Source organism: Harmonia axyridis, chromosome 7 (genome assembly GCF_914767665.1).
Source record: "Harmonia axyridis chromosome 7, icHarAxyr1.1, whole genome shotgun sequence".
Taxonomy (NCBI): Eukaryota; Metazoa; Arthropoda; class Insecta; order Coleoptera; family Coccinellidae; genus Harmonia; species Harmonia axyridis.
Genome location: NC_059507.1, coordinates 25,130,579 through 25,150,383, shown reverse-complemented (window position 1 = coordinate 25,150,383; position 19,805 = coordinate 25,130,579). Strand labels below are relative to the sequence as shown.

The following is a 19,805-nucleotide window of genomic DNA, read 5'->3' as shown; positions in this document are numbered from 1 at the left end:
TGCTGTACCAACAATTGTAGTAGATTTTCCACATTATATAAATGTTTTCCAGTTCCCTCGATTTTTGTACAACTGTTCATTTCAGGATTCAATGTTTTGTTGATGTTTATTCTGTCCGCCCAAGGATATTTCTTTATTTATAATAAAATTTGCTAACTAAAATCATACATTTTTCTATGTATGTTTATTTCAGGTGAAAAATTATAATGCAATAGTGACCAGAACCTCGAAATGTGTGCACAGTGCTCTAATGGATCATGATTATTCATATTCAATTACTGGATCCTCAGGTATGGCTAGACCTTCATCTACATCCAAGCCATCAAGCTTTGTGGGAATTAAGTTTATTTGTCTATTCATCAGGTTGGGAAAGAGAATAATATATTGGTTTATAATACACGAATTGTTAATTTTTGTAGGATTTGACAAATAAAAAATATTATTATTATATATGCCTAGACTATCAGTTAGAGAGCAAACCTCCACCTTTTGATGACATACCTCCAATAAAATCAGAAGTTACACTCCGAGTTACAGAATTTATTCATTATAGCAGTCAAATTTGTTCATCAATTCATTATACCCAGTACATACTCATTAAGGATGATTGTAATGGCTCAATTTCTAATTTGTTAATAAAAATTATTCTTATTATTATTTTCATTCATCTATCCCATCCCTTAAATTTGTTCACTTCAATGCAAAGCAGTTCTTTACAAAACTATAAATAAGGTAAAACTTCAAAATTTAATATAGAATTGTATATGTGAAGTTTGAAAAAACCCTTATCAACCAGATTTATTCATTATTTCATTATAGTACTTAATTGCTGATAATTTTTGTAATTATTCAATTCGTTTATAAAATTTATTAATTTTTATTAAGTTCAATGTACCCCTTTATCTGCTAGCTTTCAGCTATTATTTTTGAATGAATGAAATTTTTATCTTACTACGCCACTGCTAATCGGAAAAGTGACGTTATGCTCCCTCCTGTTTATTCTATACTCTAAGATGGTGATATTACTGATTTTTTAGCTAAGTGGGTTGGCAACACTGAATATAACCTATTCAATATTAAATTCTTAGAACATTAATAATATCTATATTCTAAGATTCAATTAGTTAAATTTCATTTCAGTAATTTTTTTTAAGATTGGATCAGATGAATTCTAGGGTAGGATAAAATAAAAACTACTTCAAAAGAAAGTATTTATTTTCATTTCGTAGGTCTTCAAAAATTTGGGCTCCTTCAATACCCTTGAAGTATTCGAAAAAGGAACTGGTGCTTTGCTTCCAGAAGCTTATAAAAAGTTTTTCAACGAGTGGATAATTCAAAAGCCTGTTGCTGTTCACTATATTCCAGAAGTAGAGAAATGGAAACGAAATGAATTAACTGGAAAAGTGTAAGTTTATTAGTTATGTACATTTTATATTTGAATAAACTTGTCATTATTGATATAATATGATACTTTTGATGTATCTTTGAACACCCCGAATAGAGGAAGATGGAGAGCACAACATAAGTTTGTACTTAGGTGCGTCCATCCTCACATGAAGGGTAAATAATTGAAGATTATATGAATGAAATTGTATTTATTGTTCAGAGGAATAAATTTGATTTGATTTGAATGTTTTGTTTTTGACAGAAAGCCTGTTCAAGACACACCGATTCCAATGGTATATGCAGTCGAAAGTAATAATCAATTGTGGGGTGGAGAAGGAATTATTCAAGGATTTATAAAACGAAGTAAATATAACAGAAGGGTACCACACTTTTGGGTACCTACATTACGTCGAACAGTTATTTACAGTGAAATTCTTGATAAATATATGTCAGTTGTGGTCACTGATAGAACAATTAATTTAATCAATTCAAATTACGGATTTGATCACTACCTATTGAAGGTAATATCAATTTATTCAATGAATATTAGTTGAATTCTTTTCAATTCTAGACACCAGCATGCGACTTGAAATCTCTTTTAGCATTGAGATTAAAGAGAAGAATATTGAAAGACCTTTATGATGAATGCCCAGCTTTTGAAAAAGGTTCTGAGAAGCATAAGCGAGTTATGTTAGAATATAAAAAATATTTGGAATCTGTAAGTTTTGTGTGAAATATTTTATTAATTTGAGTAACATGTTTCTTTAGTATACTAGAGAAGAAGTAGAATGGTATGGTTACACATTTCCAGAAGCTTGTAAGAAAATGGAAGCTTTATTAGCAGAACAAAAGAAACTTATTCCATTAAAACATATCTATAGGGCTAATCTTATAGAAAAACTTAAAATGGAAGAAAATAAAAAAGAAACAGATAGAGAGGATATTCAATTGAGGTAATTTCACATATGGGATTATTTAAATCAAAACCATATCTGAATTCTAATGAAAATTATTGATGAATCTCATTTTTAGTGCGACTACATCTTGGTTACATAAAATGAATCCATTTGGAAGTAAGCAGGAGACATAAAGTGTAATTCTTTAGTAGAGGAAATCTAAATATTTGTTTGACTATGGAAAAGAATAAATACTTCACATAGCATGTTTTATTCATTTGTTTGTAAAAGGAAGTGGTATATTTATTGCATCAATTTTTGCACACTTGTCCCAGGAGCCAAACAGGCCAAAATATTGCTAAAATATCTGAATTCTTTGAATATTAGGGTTTGAAATGATTGTGTCCAACATACTTATGACAAAACATATAAAAAGAATTGGTGTTTAAAATCAATTCTCTCTATTTAAACTATTAATTCTCAAACAGAATATTTTAGGAATTAGAAATCTTAAGGTTTTGACTATCTCTCCGCATGTGTCGTCGCGATTAGATTGCATTTCATTGCTCCGATAACTAGTTTTTCGCATTCGAATAATAATCGATAGAAATCTTCAAAAATGGGTTTAACTAGAGAAAATATGGCAGAATTGAAAGGAATCGTTAAAGAGACAGTAGTGGCTATACTGGATTGCTATTTAGATACCATTACTGAGAAAATAATGCTCAAGATTAAGGACAGAATGGAGGAGGAGTTTAAACGGCTGAATTTTCGATTGCAGGATGATTCTACCGATCGAAACTTAGAAGAAATAAAATCAAGGCTTCACAAGACCGAGTCTAATTTGGAAAATTTACAACAGGAAAGTAAAAGGAACAATGTTATTGTTTTTGGAATTCCGGAATCTGATAATTCGGATCTGAAGAACAAGTTTATAGACATGTGTCAAGATAAAAAGATAAACATTGATGCACGATTTATAAAATCCTGCTACCGTTTAGGAAAAGGAATCAAGAACAAAACACGTCCGATTATTGTCAAATTTTTCGATGAATCATATCGTAATGAATTTTACTCATCAAGAAAACTTTTTGTGGGATCAAAGGTCTTTGTGAAAGAAGATCTAACCAGAAAGAGAATCGATATATTCAAGTATGCCATAGCGAAATTTCCCAAGAATGTGTGGACTGTTGATGGTATAATTAAGGTTAGAACTGAAAAAGGTGTAATTTCAGTTAATGATAAACAGGACATAGATTCCTTAGTTTAATTCCTTAGTTTAAATGAGTTGATAATGATTGAATGAATTGTATTATTATGTTGTATGATGTAGGTGATTTCTATTTAGGTTTAATTCTTATACGATTATCGGGGTAATTTTACTTTACATACTGCCTACAATTGTTGTAGAATTTGATTGTGGAATATTTTTTTTTTTTACTATATATATACTATTCTTTTGCTATTGTAGTTTTATAATGGATTGCTTCGAATCGGAATTGGATGACATAGAGAACAAATATTTTAGTGTTGATGATGCTAGAAAGGAGATTGAATTCGATAGACACATGAATATGGTACATTTTAATATACGTAGTATACGAAAAAATTATGATGATTTAATGTTATACTTAAATGCCTTAGAGTTTGATAATTTGGATGTGATTGTTTTGTCTGAGTGTTGGGATTTGTATGTGGAGTCAGATTATGGCATTCCTGGTTTCAATGTATATTATAATGGTTCAAAATACAATAAAAATGATGGCTTATTGGTGTATGTGAAATTGACTATAGATGTGTGTGTTCAGGTTGTTAATTTCTCAGAAACTAATGTGCTACATTTAACCTTTGAGTTGAATGGAGCAAGTTATGGTTTGACTGCTTCTTACCGACCTCCTTCTACGAATATGAAACTTTACATTGAAGAATTGGATAAGTATCTGATGGGCATTAGTTTTGCGGATGTGGAAATTTTTGTGGGTGACGTTAATATTAATATTGGTGATCCAGTCACTAAGGATAGTTTGATATACCAAACGTGTATGGGACAAAATGGCTTTATTTCTCAGATTAATTCAGGTACTCGGGTTGCTAATACTTCTGCCTCGGTGATTGATCATATTTATGTAAAACTCAGAAATAAACCTCGTAAAACTTTGTTATTATGTCCTGGTATAGTGAAAACTTCGATCACTGATCACTGGGCGGTTTTTTTGTCGGTAAAGTCAGCTTCCAATCAAAAACCTAATGTACTTAATTACCCGACAAAGAGAACCTTCATTGATGAAGATAAACTAATCTCTCAACTAATGAATGAAAGCTGGGGGCAGGTCCTTGATGGTTCAGATCCTCAGATGGCATGCACTATCTTTTTGAAATCTTTGATAAAATATATAGAGAGTTCATCCTATATCGTGAATAATAAAAGTGGTAAATTTAAGAAAAATCAGCCCTGGATAACCGTCGGGCTTGTAACGTCTATTAAACGGCGCGATAAGATGAAGCTGTGGCTTAAAAAGAATTTTAACCCTGAAAATAAAAAAAAATTTTGTGAATATAGAAATTTGTTGAATAATTTGATAAGGGAGACTAAAGAATCGTATTATGTGAAACAATTTAAACTAGCCGGTAATGATACTAAGAAATATTGGAAAACTTTAAATGAGATGAATAATACATGTAAGATTAAACAAGATATTCCTCAGGTAATAGTTGATGAGGATGGATGTACTGTCAGGAACTTGGAAGAGAAAGCAAATATTTTCAACGAGTTTTTTATTGATATCGGTAAGCGATTAGCTCGGGGTATAACCAGATATTCAGATTCTGATTTTCTGAAGGTTCCATCGAATTCCTCGTCCATATACTTGGAGCCTGTTGATGAGAATGAGATTGTAAACACTATCTCCTCATTAAAGAATGGTGCCAGCCCCGGACCAGATGGAATCACTTCATCCCTCATTAAGCATATTCATTTGTTCGTTCTAAAGCCCCTCGTGCATATAATTAATTTATGTTTTTCGACCGGTATAGTGCCAACTGAATGGAAACAGTCATATGTAAGTTGTGTTTTCAAATCTGGCGATAGATCCCGTATGACAAATTATCGCCCAATCTCGGTTATTAATAATTTTGCGAAGATTTTTGAAAAATGCCTCAAAAAAAGATTGACATCGTTTCTTGAAAAGAGACAAATACTGAGTAACAAACAGTTTGGTTTCAGGGAAAACATTTCAACCACTGATGCGATTCAGGAACTCGTTGAGAGGGTCATTCATAATATCGATCATAATAGAAAAGTCCTTGCCGTGTTTTTAGATTTGACCAAGGCGTTTGATACGGTGGATCATGCTTTGCTTCTTAGTAGATTAAAGGGTGCCGGTGTTAGGGGTGTTGCATTGAGGTTAATCGGGAGTTATTTGAGCGATCGGTTTCAGAGTGTCAAGATTGGAAATGTGTTGAGTCGTCCACTGCCTGTTGATATTGGTATACCACAAGGAACTGTTCTTGGCCCAACCCTATTTTTGATTTTTATTAATTGGTTACTTCTTGCTTCAGACCTTAATGTGATAGCTTATGCTGACGATTCTGTTATAACCTTCGAAGGAAACACTTGGGACGAGGCTTATCAGACTGCAGTAAAGGGTTTGAAAATTATTTATAAACAACTGTCACATTGTCTATTGAGTTTGAATACCGAAAAAACTAAATTTATTGCGTTTTCACTCAGAGCATCTGATCAGCCACGCTTTCAGTTTGTACGTTTACATGGGGATCATTGTAACCTGTTGGGATGTCAGTGTCCAGCGATTGAAAAAACTGAGTCAATTAAGTATCTTGGTGTCCTCATTGACCAACATCTAAGATGGAGTGAACATGCAGCCTGTCTTGTGAAGCGTCTCAAGAGACTATTCTACATCTTTTTCAACATCAGGAATGTTCTCTCCACGAAAGAATGTTTTCGTGTTTACGAGGCTCTTGTACTTTCTGTCCTTAGATATGGAATTGTAATATGGGGTGGGGCGAATAGGTATAACATGGGATGCCTTGAAGTTGTTATTAAGGCTATACTTAAAATAATCCTTAAGGTGGGTAGAAGGTTTGCTACTGAGAGGCTTTATGTAGAGTCTGGTCAATTAAGTATAAAACAACTGTATATTTATGAAGTTATATTGAATCAGATGAGACAGAAGAAAAATTTTATTCAGCACGAGTTTCAAACCAGACAGATTCTGCGTGGAGATCTGTTTGTACCAAGGTTCCATAAAAAACACTTGCAGGAGAGCCTGTCATATTATGGCCCAAAATTTTATAACCTCCTCTCCCAAGAACTTAAATCAACAACCAATGTAAAAAGTAAACTTTTCAGATATCATCTCCGAAATTATGTAATTCTTAATTCTGATAGATTCGAGGCCATCCTATCGGCATGATTTTTTGTTTTCTGTTTTTTTTTGTTTTTTTTTTTTTTCATTTCTTTGGCTTGTTATGCCTTTCAATTAGTAATCTATCTTTTTGTTGTTTCTCTTTCAACAAATGTATTGATTTTTTGTTTAACTGGGGAGAATGTTCATCAGTTGTAGAAGCAGATAATGACAGCATACAAGCTTGCTTAGGCTGTATATTTCTGCAAGTGAAGTTTTTGTATGATGTATATATTTATACCTATTGATGAATAAATTGAATTGAAATTGAATTGAATCTCAAGTTTTTAAGAAATTTAACTCGATAATTCAATGAATGTTCCTCATTATCATTAAACTGATATTCAAGTATCAGTTGCAGTATTAGAATGCAATAGTATATTCTAAAACAAGTTGTAGAATGGGCTCCTATTACTTCCTATTAATACGAATGCGAAATTCGAAAACGAGCGACGAAGGAGAGAGTTTTGGAACGCATGAGTGTTGGAATTGCCTTCTGCAACGAGTATTAGACGATATTTTCTCTATTTCAGTCTAGTTTTGTGAAATATTGTCAAAATTCGAAGAAAAATTCAAATCATACATCCTAGTGACATTTGTATTGTATCTTGGCAGTTGGTGTGACTGTTATGAAAATTGACAGACTACGGAATTTCAATTTGAATCGTATGTTTTGAATTTTGAAATAATTTATAATTATGCATCAAATTCGCAAATTATGTCTGACGAAATCGATTTAACACCAATAGAATTAAGAGAAATTGCGAATAATGATGCAAATCATTTCACTAAATCCAAATTATATTATATTGGCAATAATTGACGTGTGTTGAATTTTGATAGGATTGGAAGTCTGTGTAGACAACCACAAAACGAAAAATATAACTGAAAACAATGCTGTAATGAGTTCATTACAGCACTGTTTTTAGAACTGTAATGAACTCATTACGATACTGAAATAGGGAAAGTATATTTTGCAAGGAACATTTTTCTGTTTTCTAGAAAACCGGAAGTCCAAATGAAGAAACAATTGATGAGAAATCGTCTCTAGATCTTTTTATTTTGAAAACCAGTCAAATTTGCAAAAAAAAATTTCTTTGATTAATGGTTTTCCTCAATAACTTTCCATGCCTTGGTTCGATTGTTTTTCCAATTACATATTTGGATAGCCAGTGAAAAATTCTATCATTGCGATGGGTCACTTTTCAATATTTCTCAAAGGATAAGCCACAAAATCCAGTGACCCGCTTACGTGATACACACTGTACGTAGCATATGTTGTGCCTCTACCCGCTCGGAACCCATACATTCACTTATTATTTTGTGTTCATTTAAAAAACGTACTTAGCATTTTTTGATAATTTTCCCAAAATTTTTTATTGAACTAATTGAGCGATAATTTTCTTTCTTATTGTTGTCGCCTGCTTTGTGAATAGGTGTTATCACAGTATACCGTGATAACACCTAAATTTTAAATATATATATTTAAATTGCTTAGGGAATATTCCATTACCAAATATCAAGTTGAGAACATGACTGAGTGTGTGCAGAATGTATTTTGCAGTGAGCTTCATCAAAAATGTCGTGACCATTACAACCAGGTGCACTGCCATTTTTCAGTGAGTTTATTTTTTTTAGATTTACCACCTGTTGCATCAGAAATTACTTGATAAATTTTCCTCATGTTATTTTGATTTTGTTTTATAATGTTCTTATAGTAATCGTATTTCATTTCTCTTCAAGAGACTATTTAATCGATTCCTATATGCTTTATATTGCTCTTTCAAATCTACTGATAAATTATCGCACATTCGTTTTTTTAATTTATCTCTTGCAGGCCCGCCGCCAGACTTTTTGGCGTCCCGGCAAAATAATATTGCCAAATTTATCTGGCTCGATACAGAATTCAGGCAATACTACCTACCTATTCATCGAATTTTGTTGGAGTATTAAATTCATATGTTTTGTTATTTACCAGAAAAAAAAATAATTTGGCCGCTAAGATCAGAGAAAAACCATCTATTTCTGAGTATTTCTCAGTTTTTCGATTTAATAAGTTATATGTATATATTTGAGCCCCATTATTCGCTTTCTTGAATTTTCTTCGAAGCAGCCTCTGATATTTGTCTCAAGAATCATTTCAATTTCATATGAAATCGTATAGTTCTGAATTATTTGAAAGTATGAAGGTCTATAGTAAAAAGACGACGCAGTTCTTAGAGGCTATAGCTAAATCTAACTCTGCAGAATGCAAAAAAATTAATATTGGATAATCGGGGTCTAGGGTCTGTTCTAGCGTTTCTGCCGCCTCGGCAAAAATACAAGTCGGCACCCTTGCAGATTTGGGGTTTTGTACTAAGCAAAATACAGGTGGGAGTGTAGAAAACTTCACTCTTTTTCTTTTAAGATTTAAGTAAAGAAAAAATGCTTTTTTTATGGATTCAAATTTTAAATCGAATAGATAATTTAGGAAGCGTGGAATGTAATGAATGATAAACGTGCTCAACTGAATTCTAATGAATAAATCTTAAAATATATGAACTGAATTCAGATTCTCCTGCTGACTTTCTACTTCATAAAACGCTCTAGCATTTCGTTTTTTTCTTGAATATGATTAAATAAAACAACCGAATGAACCATTATTTTAAATTTACACTAGTTATTTTGATTCAAAAAAAATATGTGTGAAATTCGTTGAAATTTAAAAAAATATTTAATACATTTTCCTAGGAATCCAGATCTCACCGAAAAAGTAGAGAATGCCGCCCTTAATTTTTATGCGGCCCCCCCTCCCCCTAGAGCGGGCACTGCAGTTTCAGGTTCTTCTGCTCAGTTTTGACCTTATGAAAAACATAAACATTTTTGTTTTTCTTTTTTCGTTAAGATTATCGAATAAAACAATCGGGTGAGCCATATTATTTCAAGTTTGAATGCGCCCACGACCAACATCTGTTAATTTGATCAAATGAAAACTATTATAATATAATGGAATGTGGTATGAAATAAAAAAACTTATTATATTTTTAAGAAGGATAAGTTGAAAATGGTGAAATGGAACCGTTTCTCGTATATTTTGCATTCCATTCTGAGGAAACAACATTCTGATTTGAGAAGTGAGGAGAAATATAATCCCAAGTGGCAATAAAATTCGGCAACGTTTAGTAAAGCGGACGCCGACAAACCCGATGAGTGCGTCAGTTTTTTTAGGGGCAATAACTCGTAAACAGCACAATAAGTGAGGATTACGCCACATCTGGATATTTATTAGTATATAAGAGTCACAAGGTGTACACAGATATCGCGCTTCTTTATTTGGTTGAAATGTTTGTTTGCATTGTGAGCACTCACTTCTATCCATTTTCAATTATTTTTTGCATGTCATCAACTTTCAATGGTACGCCACTGGTGAAGTAAGAATACATATACATGTATATATACATATATATGTAGTTTATTTGCTATCACTTTGTTTCCTGTCCTGTCCAGGTGAACCCTCGGCAATCTGTGTTCAGTTCTTATCGTTTTTTTGCAGATGTTGGATATTTCGAATCAATTATTGACGTTCGGTGAACAGAATAAACCAATAGAGTTACAGAATTTACTCATTATAGCAGCCAAATTTGTTCATCAATTCATTATACCCAGTACATATACTTATTAAGGAAGTTCTAATTTATTAATACAAATTATTTTTACTATTATCATTCATCTATCCCATCTTAAATTCGTTCACTTCAATTCCAAGATGTCCTTTACAAAACTTAAACTATTAATAAGATAAAACTTAAAAATTTAATATAGAATCGTATGTATGTGAAGTCTGAATAAACCCATATCAACCAGATTTATTCATTATTCCATTTTAGTATATAATTGTTGATAATTTTTGTAATTATTCAATTCATTAATTTATATTAAGTTCAATGTACCCCTATATCTGCTAGCTTTCAGCTACATTTTCTAATAGAAATATTAATTTTCACCGAAATGTATTATTTTTGAATGAAGTAAATTTTTATCCTACTACGTCTCTGCTAAACGGAAACGTAAGTCGGCCATATTCAGACACCTTTCTCATCATCTGATCTGATTTTGGGACGTTATGCTCCCTCCTGTTTATTCTATACTTTAAGATTAGTCTGTATCAGGATTTTCGTCCATGTTATCGATGACAAAACGAATTAAAGGTCCAAATTCCTGAATAATTCGTTTTATTATATATTTTGTGTTCTGTGGTCTGAATTCTTTGATTCAAGTGCCAAACTTCTATAAAGAAATCATTTATTTGTCTATGCAAACGTCAATCAATAATCAGTTGTTAGTATTCAACTCTACGATACGACTTCTATAATCCATTAGAAGCAAGGGATCAGTTCAATACTGTTTTGTTATTTTTCAATATGGTTTTCTATTGTTCCCGAATCTATTAGTTGTGAACCCAGAGTAATCATATAATATATGTGATCAAGTATAATTTGAATAGAGTATTATTGCAGGTAAGTTCATGAAAATTTGCAAATGATCAGAATGATTTTGTACAATATTCTATTTTAAACTTATTTGTTTGTCCCTCTCTTCTATAGAATGGAAGCAAAAGAAGGAGATTGTGTAGAAAGCACCACTGCACCTGAGGAAGGAACTAATGAGGTGCAATCCCTTGATAATAAGGACAAAAGTGATGATCTTTTACCTCGAAGAGGAACCAGATCCAGCGGAAGACATGAACATAGAAATTTGACTAGTGATAGACGTAGTCACGTAGGAGGAAATGACAGTTTTGATCAATTTGGTAAAAGAGGAAATCGAGATTTCGACCGTGAACAAGGATATTTTGCTAGTAGGGGTAGAGATTCTGGAAATCGTCAAGAAGATGTTGGGTGGAATACTTCAAATTACCTCTGTGAAAAATTGTATGAAATATCTGGACCTACTCACCAATTACCTACATTGGATATGAGTGAGAAAAAGTTCAATGGAAGAAACAAATTGTATGTTGGAAACCTTCCAGCCAATATAACTGAAGAAGCTTTCAAAACCATGTTTACTGAATATGGAGAGATTTGTGATGTTTTCGTGAATTCAGAAAAACGTTTTGGTTTTTTGGTATTTGATTATCATAGAAATGCTGCGAAAGCTAAACAGGAATTAGATGGCAAATTTCTCAACAATGACCGCCAGTTGAAAGTAAGATTTTCATCTAGAGGTGCAACCATAAAAGTTTCTAATTTAGCACCAACAGTTACAAATGAACTTTTGCATTATGCATTCAGTGTGTTTGGTGAAATTGAAAAGGCAATTGTATTTAAAGATGAGCATGGTCATTCTACTGGAGTTGGTGAGATTGATTTTGCAAGAAAAAAAAGTGCAGTACAAGCTGTCAAAGTATGTACAGAAGGCTGCTTCTTCTTAACAAGTTCTCTAAGACCTTGTATAGCAGAATTTTTTGAACCTAACTTAGATAATGATGGATTCAGTGAAAAATGTATTGTTTGGAGAAATAATGAATTTTTGAAGGATCGAGATATGGGGCCTTGGCAAGCTAAGCCTAACTCTTTTGAACACCAATTTGGGACTGATTGGAAACAACTAAGGCATCTCTTCAAAAAGAAAGAGGAAGCTTTAAAGAAAGAATTGCTTATTGAGGAAGAGAAAATGATGGCAAGAATGGAGTTTGTCAAATTTGAATATGAGACTGAAATGCTCAAAAAACAACTCGAAGAAAGGGAACTGTACCGCCAGCAACATAAAATTAACTTGGAAAAGAAAGAGAGATTGGCAGATGAGATGATATCTAAAAATGAATTGGAAATAAGAAAGACCGAGGAACAGATTATGGCAAAATTTGCTAGACATGAAGAAGAAATGTTACTGAAACAAAAAGAGAGTATATATGGTCAAGAAGAGAGACCATCCATTAAGTAAGTTAGGCATTAATTATTATTGAATTTGAAACATGTTTAATTAGTTCTAGTTTTATCCAAATCCGTCCAGTAATTTTCAAATGGAAGTGGATGCCAATTTCAAGATCACTTTTTGTAATAATGATTATTTTTTTCACATGTCAAAATCTGATATTTTGATGATTTCAACTAATAGCAATGCATTATTCCAGCCAATCACTCTTCCTAACGGACTAGTGATTTTATCAATCGGTTTGTTTTCATGTTTTTTCCAAATAAACAAGTTTTCGTGGAAAAGAAAAAATTTTCGATAATATTTGAAGCATTAATATTTGAAGGTATTACCTTTGTTAACATTCTCAGTTACTTTTATGATGCTTGGTATAATATGGAAATTCTTTTAGTGAATGTATTATATTTCAAATGTATGAAAGTAACAACTTCAAATTTATTAATGACAACTAATATGCATAAAAAATCTGATGTGTCTATTTATACCTGTAAAATTTTCAGACAAGACGGGAGATTTTACAGATTTTTACCTTCTTGATATTGAGAGATCGCGTCTGTTTCAGATGGCGCATACATCGTTTACATTTGACATTTCTCTCAATACGCTCTATTAGTGATGACGTCACCCACCGCCATTTTAGTTCTCCTGCCAGTGTTCGGAATCCAAACTAACAATTTGTCATTCAAATTAGTACGTTGTCGTTGAAGAAATTGGCTTATTTTGATAAATAAGATTATTTAAGGAACGATTTTCTATTAATTGATAGGAGGAACGAGATTTATGCCAGTAAGTTCGAACTTGAAGTTCAACTAATAAACACGGCTTTTCACAAAATCTAGGGAATGATATAGGATTCAAACTTACTGGTATTAACCTCGTTCCTTCTGTCTATCAATTAATACTGAAATCGTTACTTAAATACTCTTATTCATGAAAATAAGCCAATGCCTTCAACGACACCGCGCTAATTTGAATGACAATTTATTTGTTTGGATTCCGAACACTGACAGGAGAACCAAAAATGGCGGTGTGTGACGTCACACTAATAGAGCGTATTCTCGGCTCTCGTGACCTTTCAGTATAGAACAATAATATTTTATATTCTATGCTCGTGACAATATTCTCTATTGTATAATATATGATATTAATATATTATTATATTCCATTCATTTCATTTAAAATTCGATGGCAACTGAATTGTAATTCATTTTGAAAGTTTACAGTGTCTAAAATCAGTATTTCATTTACGGCACCAGGCAGATTGCGGGAATACGCTCTATTAGTGTGACGTCACACCGCCATTTTTGGTTCTCCTGTCAGTGTTCGGAATCCAAACAAATAAATTGTCATACAAATTAGTACGGTGTCGTTGAAGGAATTGGCTTATTTTCATAAATAAAGGTATTTGAGGAACGATTTCAGTATTAATTGATATACAGAAGAAACGAGTTTGATACCAGTAAGTTTGAATCCTGTATCATTCCCCAGATTTTGTAAAAAGCCGTGTTTATTAGTTGAACTCCAAGTTCGAACTTACTGGCATTAATCTCGTTCCTTCTGTCTATCAATAAATAGTAAAATCGTCCCTTAAATAATCTTATTTATTAAAATAAGCCAATTTCTTCAACGGCAACGTACTAATTTGAATGACAATTTGTTTGTTTGGATTCCGAACACTGAAGGAGAACTAAAATGGCAGTGTGTGACGTCATCACTAATAGACCGTATTCGAAAATTTCTGAAGAGCGCCACCTTACAGAACTCTGGTTAAGCAGAAAACCAAGCCACAGGTGGACTATCTCAAAAAGTCTGAAACAAAATCGAATCGGTGCACTCACCCGGTTTTCTATGCATCTTAATAACAACCTTCATCTGTCAATAGATGACTATGATTTCCATTTGCAATAGTTAACATGGTGTCAACATCTCCCTTTCTCAATTCAAAAGCTTTAAGGTAGTTGCGAAATTGTTAACTTCCAATCGACCTAATTTCACACTTTGAGGCTCCGCGATGCTCTTCTTTCTTGTTGACTCTTTATGACCAACTTTCTGCATCTAGGCATGTGTGATTCTGATATATTCAATTTCAGGCATCTGGCCACACAAAACCAGATCTTTGAGATGCCTTTGTTTAAGTGTATGAATTGATGATTTGGAACTACGAGGCGTGTATTTAAAGGTCTCCATTTATTTTTTCACATTAAATAACATTTATTTACTAAGTTTTGTACATTGCTGTAAAGCTTGAAATCTAAGCTATTTTTCTAAGTAATCATCATTCACTTCGATGAGCTTCCTCATTCGTACGACAAACTTTTGTATCCCCTCCTCGAACCACGATCCCGCCGCCTCGCGCAAGAACGAAATGACCGCTTCATGAACTTCTTCATCGTTCGCAAATTTCATTCCTCCTAGATGAATGAATAGAGTCTCTGCTGCATACATCTTGGAGTTTTTCGGACAACTCATTGAGAGTCAACCTGCGATCTTTCAGCACGAGCGCCTCAACTTTCCGCACTGTTTCGTCCGAGTGTGACGGCATGCCGCTGCGCTCCTCGTCGTGAACGTTTAGTCGGCCAGCAGAAAATTCTCTACACCATTTTCTAACGTTTTTCACGTCCATACATTTCTCACCATACAATTCTTCCAATTGACGATGAATTTCTGTAGGTGGAGTTTTTTTGAGTGCAAAAACTTAATGACTGAACGTAACTAGCACCTGGCGTGAGCGCAACCGCCACTTCCATTGCAAATGGCTGCTACGTCAATACTGAGCGTCCTAATGATTTCCACCAGGTGTCGATTGGTGGAGGGGGGGCCTAACGTATACAACAGTGTTGCCGGATTTCATCTAGCGCTACTTGCGGCGATACAATGGCCTTGGAGACCTTACTTTAAATACGCGCCTCGTATTTGAATGAAGAAGTAGAAGTGAATCATGAATGTACTTTGTACAGAACACAAAATTCACGAGACCTACCCTATTAATTTTAACGAAAACTGCCTAATTAATTGTATCTATTCCAACCAAATAAATACAAAAGATCTGAAATCCCTTAAAATAATATTATTTAACCCTAATTAATATACCTTGTACCCGAAAAATACTTCATTTTGATCAACTGGAAAAGTTAGGTTTAAATATCTAGTTAAAACCAAAAAATTCTAAAAAAATAATGAACAATATTTAAGACCATAAAAACATTTTCAAGATATAATAATTCGTGCATCCCAGAGGGGGCTATTACAGGGCCCAGTTTTTGTTATTATCTATCATCTTTCTTCAAAACCGGGTGCCAAGTGCCGAGCCGATGATTCATTTGCGAAATGGATGTATTTTATTACTACCACATGTTTCTTTACTGTCAGTCCAAACCGAAACCCATCTGCCTAGGCTTGGATAACGAACCATTCTATGGATCTTTGGGTCCTAAAAGATCCTCAGATTGAATGAACTGAATATGAAAGTTTGGCTGATTTGGATCGAACCATTCGTTCTGAAGACCCGGATTTTTTGATTCGTTCGTTCGTGAACGACACATCCCTAGTTCAGTTCCTAGTGATTGGTTTTTCTGGAATCATGCGACTTCTTTGGCGATGAATATTTCTTCTTTTGAGAAATGGTGTTTACTACTCTTGGTGTGTTAAATTGTTCTATCTCATTCCTGTATCTTGTTTCAAATTGAGTATACACTGACATTCAGAGGATAATACGCTCTATTAGTGTGACGTCACACACCGCCATTTTTGGTTCTCCTGTCAGTGTTCGGAATCCAAACAAATAAATTGTGATTCAAATTAGTACGGTGTCGTTGAAGGAATTGGCTTATTTTCATAAATAAGAGTATTTGAGGAACGATTTCAGTATTAATTGATAGACAGAAGGAACGAGGTTAATACCAGTAAGTTTGAATACCGTATCATTCCCCAGATTTTGTAAAAAGTTGTGTTTATTAGTTGAACTTCATATTCGAACTTACTGGCATTAATCTCGTTCCTTCTGTCTATCAATTAATAGTAAAATCGTTCCTTAAATAAACTTATTTATCAAAATAGGCCAATTTCGTCAACGACAACGTACTAATTTGAATGACAATTTGTTTGGATTCCGAACTGGCGAAATGGCGGTGTGTGACGTCATCACTAATAGAGCGTATTCTTGAAGTTTGAGAGATTCTGAATCTTTTACATCAATTTTTGATAATAGTTTTTTACTGATGACAGGAGAACTAAAATGGCGGTGTGTGACGTCATCACTAATAGAGCGTATTCTTGAAGTTTGAGAGATTCTGAACCTTTTACATCAATTTTTGATAATAGTTTTTTACTCATATCTGAATCTTTATCAGATTGAATAAGACATTTGAATTGATTGACTGTTATTTTCCAGATATCAAATTCTTTGCAAAACTTATTTACTTTTGAAGCATATACAACAAAATCTTCAGAACTATTTTTGATGTTATGTATTTTTTTTTACCAGTAATGATAATTTTTGTTCAACTTGATATGAAACATTTTCGAGTAAACTCAATTTTTCTACTCGACGACACCTATTACGCCCCCATCGGTAGAGGTATGAGCTTCAAAACAATTTCCAGTGTGTTTTCTTGTACACTTTGGTGATACAAATTTTTACCGCAAGTCTCTACGATGAATGAATCCTGAGATATAGCCGCTTATCTCGCTTATTTGCTCACCCTGTACAACTGGAAATGTCTGTAGAATTTGTTTTACACAATATAAAAAGTGATAGCTAGCCTATTAGCTGGATGTGCTTTCATGTAACTGCTTTGTTACAGTTTTTATGAACCTCCCACTAATCCAAGATGGGCTGGTAATCGTCACAGCTACTGGCAACAAGAAACTGTGCCGCAACCAAATGATGAAGAGGCTTCCCAAGGATCTGCAGGTCGAAATAATTTTCTGGAAGAACCTGGACAAGTCTGGAAACGTTTAGATAAGGACTGTGTGGCTGGAGATGATTTGTTTGAAAGAAGGGGAAATCAAATGACGACCGATGGAGAATATCAACAAGGATGGAAAAGAGCATGTCCTGAGGATTATCATTATGCAAAGCGAAACCGTTATTAATTATATCATGAATTTAATTTGTATTCATTATAAGAGTTGCAATTTGTTTGGATTTATTTCATGGTGTATGTCCTGATGAATTATATTGCATTCTTCTTCACAATTCCCAAAATATTACATTCAAGAAGTTCATCTGAAAATATTACATTCTATATACAATGTATGTTCGGATATGTTCCGCGGTAGGAAATATTTGAACTTTGTGGGTTCCGGATTGGACCGTGTCTACTATTTCATCGTGTTCGACGTTTCGGCTCCGATTTTGGAGCCATTTTCAAGAACCTACGCCGGGGTCTCAATCTGCCTACTCCCCAGGTATCATCAACGACAGTATTTCCGCAGGTGTGGATATCTTCCGTCCTGGAAGGCGACTGGATGTCAACAGTAGGGATGGCACATCAATGTCGCGTGATCGCGGTCGATGTTTTCACCATCGATATTCGATACCACAAAACCAAGTATACAAAACTTAAAAATTACAATTCGATTACAATCACAAGCTTAATACAATATTTCATTTAATCGAATAATAAATAACTAAATGAAGAGTGTAGAGTGTAATCATTCAATCACTCAGAGAGAATCCGTTGAAATGGTGGAGACAAAATAATGAAGTCTACCCAATGCTCTCGAGAATAGCGATCAAATATCTTAATTTTGTGGCAACATCCGTCTCGTCTGAACATTTATTTTCGAAGGCAGGGCAAACTCTATCCCAACAGAGGAATAGACTGAAAGGAAAAAGGACTTTCCCAAGTTTACTTTTACAATCTATCGATAAAACATATTGGAACTTATAACTTCAAATTGATTTTGTTTGTTTTTTTTCTTCATACTTTTTTTTTCCAGAATCCAGATTATTTTTATGTTCATGTAAATTATATTTTTCAATGTTATATTAACAGAAAATAATAAATCGATATTATAAACCCTCTATGAGTATGAATCTATATGATTTAAAATATCGATGTTCTATGTTAAAAACATAGATATTAAACATCGATGATGGGTCTTCAAAGTCCCATCCCTAGTCAACATCGAGAGATCTTGAATTTATAGTAGAAGGGGTGGTAGGAGGGTGTTCCCTACGTGGTAAGGCTGCGCAGAAACCGGTTGTCCAAGACTTCATTGATCATCTGAATAATGGTGGATTTATCGATAAACACGAATGAAGAACATAAAATGAAACAAACTGGTACTCGTTAATTTTGAAATTCTATGCGGCGCACGCGCACTTCTATATTTTACCTGAGCCGTTAGTTCTTAGTTAACAGTTGGCCTGCTAGTGTTAGTTCTTAGGAAACGTGCATAAACGCCCTTATTGATTTGTTAGCGTTCAATTCTTAGGTCTTAGGTTTAGTCTTAGTTCTTAGGACTCGTGCATCAATCCACCATAACAACAATACCCATATCAAATTCACAATGGAAGTTGAGACTAACAATTCACTCCCGTTTCTAGATGTCCTCATAGCTAAATTCAACGGTTCATCACACACACGATTTACAGAAAACAAACCCACATAAACCGCTACCTGAATACAAATTCACACCATCATCCATCTCCAATCAACTTCGTATTGAACTCTTGTTGGATGCGACTAATTTTGTCAGTGACACCTTTGATAAAAGGTAAGAAAGTTTTATGAGGGAAATTTTCTGGAGGATTTTTGATTTGTTGTGTATGGATCTGATGTCGGTTCAGACGCGGATCAAGGACCCACTTTTGGGGGGGGGAACTTTTAGTTACTCAAAATACCGAAAATGTGGACCCCAGACACGTCATTTTTTTGGCTTTCATTAATATGTGTTTTCACAAAATGTTTTGAAGGTGAAATTAATGCTGATCTTGTAATTATTTAAGCCTCAGTATGTCAAAATCTAGGAGGACTGGTGCCAAGGCCATTTGGTCAAACACATTGAAAGCCGATAATCTGCTTTCCGGTAGCCGGTATTTACAATGAATTAGCGGTAACACAGTGAAAGCCGGTTGAAACTTGTCGGCGCTGGCAATACGCACCGCGACTGCTTTATCGGTATTCCAATTTAGTTATTTCAAGCCGATTGACCTGCGCCGACTGTGTCGTGAAAATGG

General features: G+C 33.7%; 2 protein-coding genes across 2 annotated transcripts; both read left to right on the top strand.

The window, feature by feature from the left end:
• Positions 1 to 1,017: 1,017 nt before the first annotated feature.
• Positions 1,018 to 2,546, top strand: LOC123684123 (39S ribosomal protein L28, mitochondrial). The gene is made up of 6 exons (XM_045623262.1): positions 1,018 to 1,176; positions 1,230 to 1,405; positions 1,649 to 1,907; positions 1,958 to 2,104; positions 2,155 to 2,339; positions 2,419 to 2,546. The coding sequence occupies exons 1-6, from the start codon at positions 1,165 to 1,167 to the stop codon at positions 2,474 to 2,476; spliced, it is 837 nt and encodes a 278-aa protein (XP_045479218.1). The 5' UTR covers positions 1,018 to 1,164; the 3' UTR covers positions 2,477 to 2,546.
• An 8,435-nt stretch (positions 2,547 to 10,981) lies between these two features.
• Positions 10,982 to 17,759, top strand: LOC123684344 (hrp65 protein-like). The gene is made up of 3 exons (XM_045623572.1): positions 10,982 to 11,202; positions 11,290 to 12,624; positions 17,422 to 17,759. The coding sequence occupies exons 2-3, from the start codon at positions 11,291 to 11,293 to the stop codon at positions 17,711 to 17,713; spliced, it is 1,626 nt and encodes a 541-aa protein (XP_045479528.1). The 5' UTR covers positions 10,982 to 11,202; position 11,290; the 3' UTR covers positions 17,714 to 17,759.
• Positions 17,760 to 19,805: the final 2,046 nt, after the last annotated feature.

Excerpts from the sequence above, each read along its gene's own strand:
- LOC123684123 (XM_045623262.1), top strand. Across the intron at positions 2,105-2,154 it reads ATAAAAAATATTTGGAATCT|TATACTAGAGAAGAAGTAGA; the intron begins GTAAGTTTTGTG and ends ATGTTTCTTTAG. Across the intron at positions 2,340-2,418 it reads AGAGAGGATATTCAATTGAG|TGCGACTACATCTTGGTTAC; the intron begins GTAATTTCACAT and ends TCTCATTTTTAG.
- LOC123684344 (XM_045623572.1), top strand. The coding sequence starts at position 11,291 with ATGGAAGCAAAAGAAGGAGATTGTGTAGAAAGCACCACTGCACCTGAG. Across the intron at positions 12,625-17,421 it reads GAAGAGAGACCATCCATTAA|TTTTTATGAACCTCCCACTA; the intron begins GTAAGTTAGGCA and ends GCTTTGTTACAG.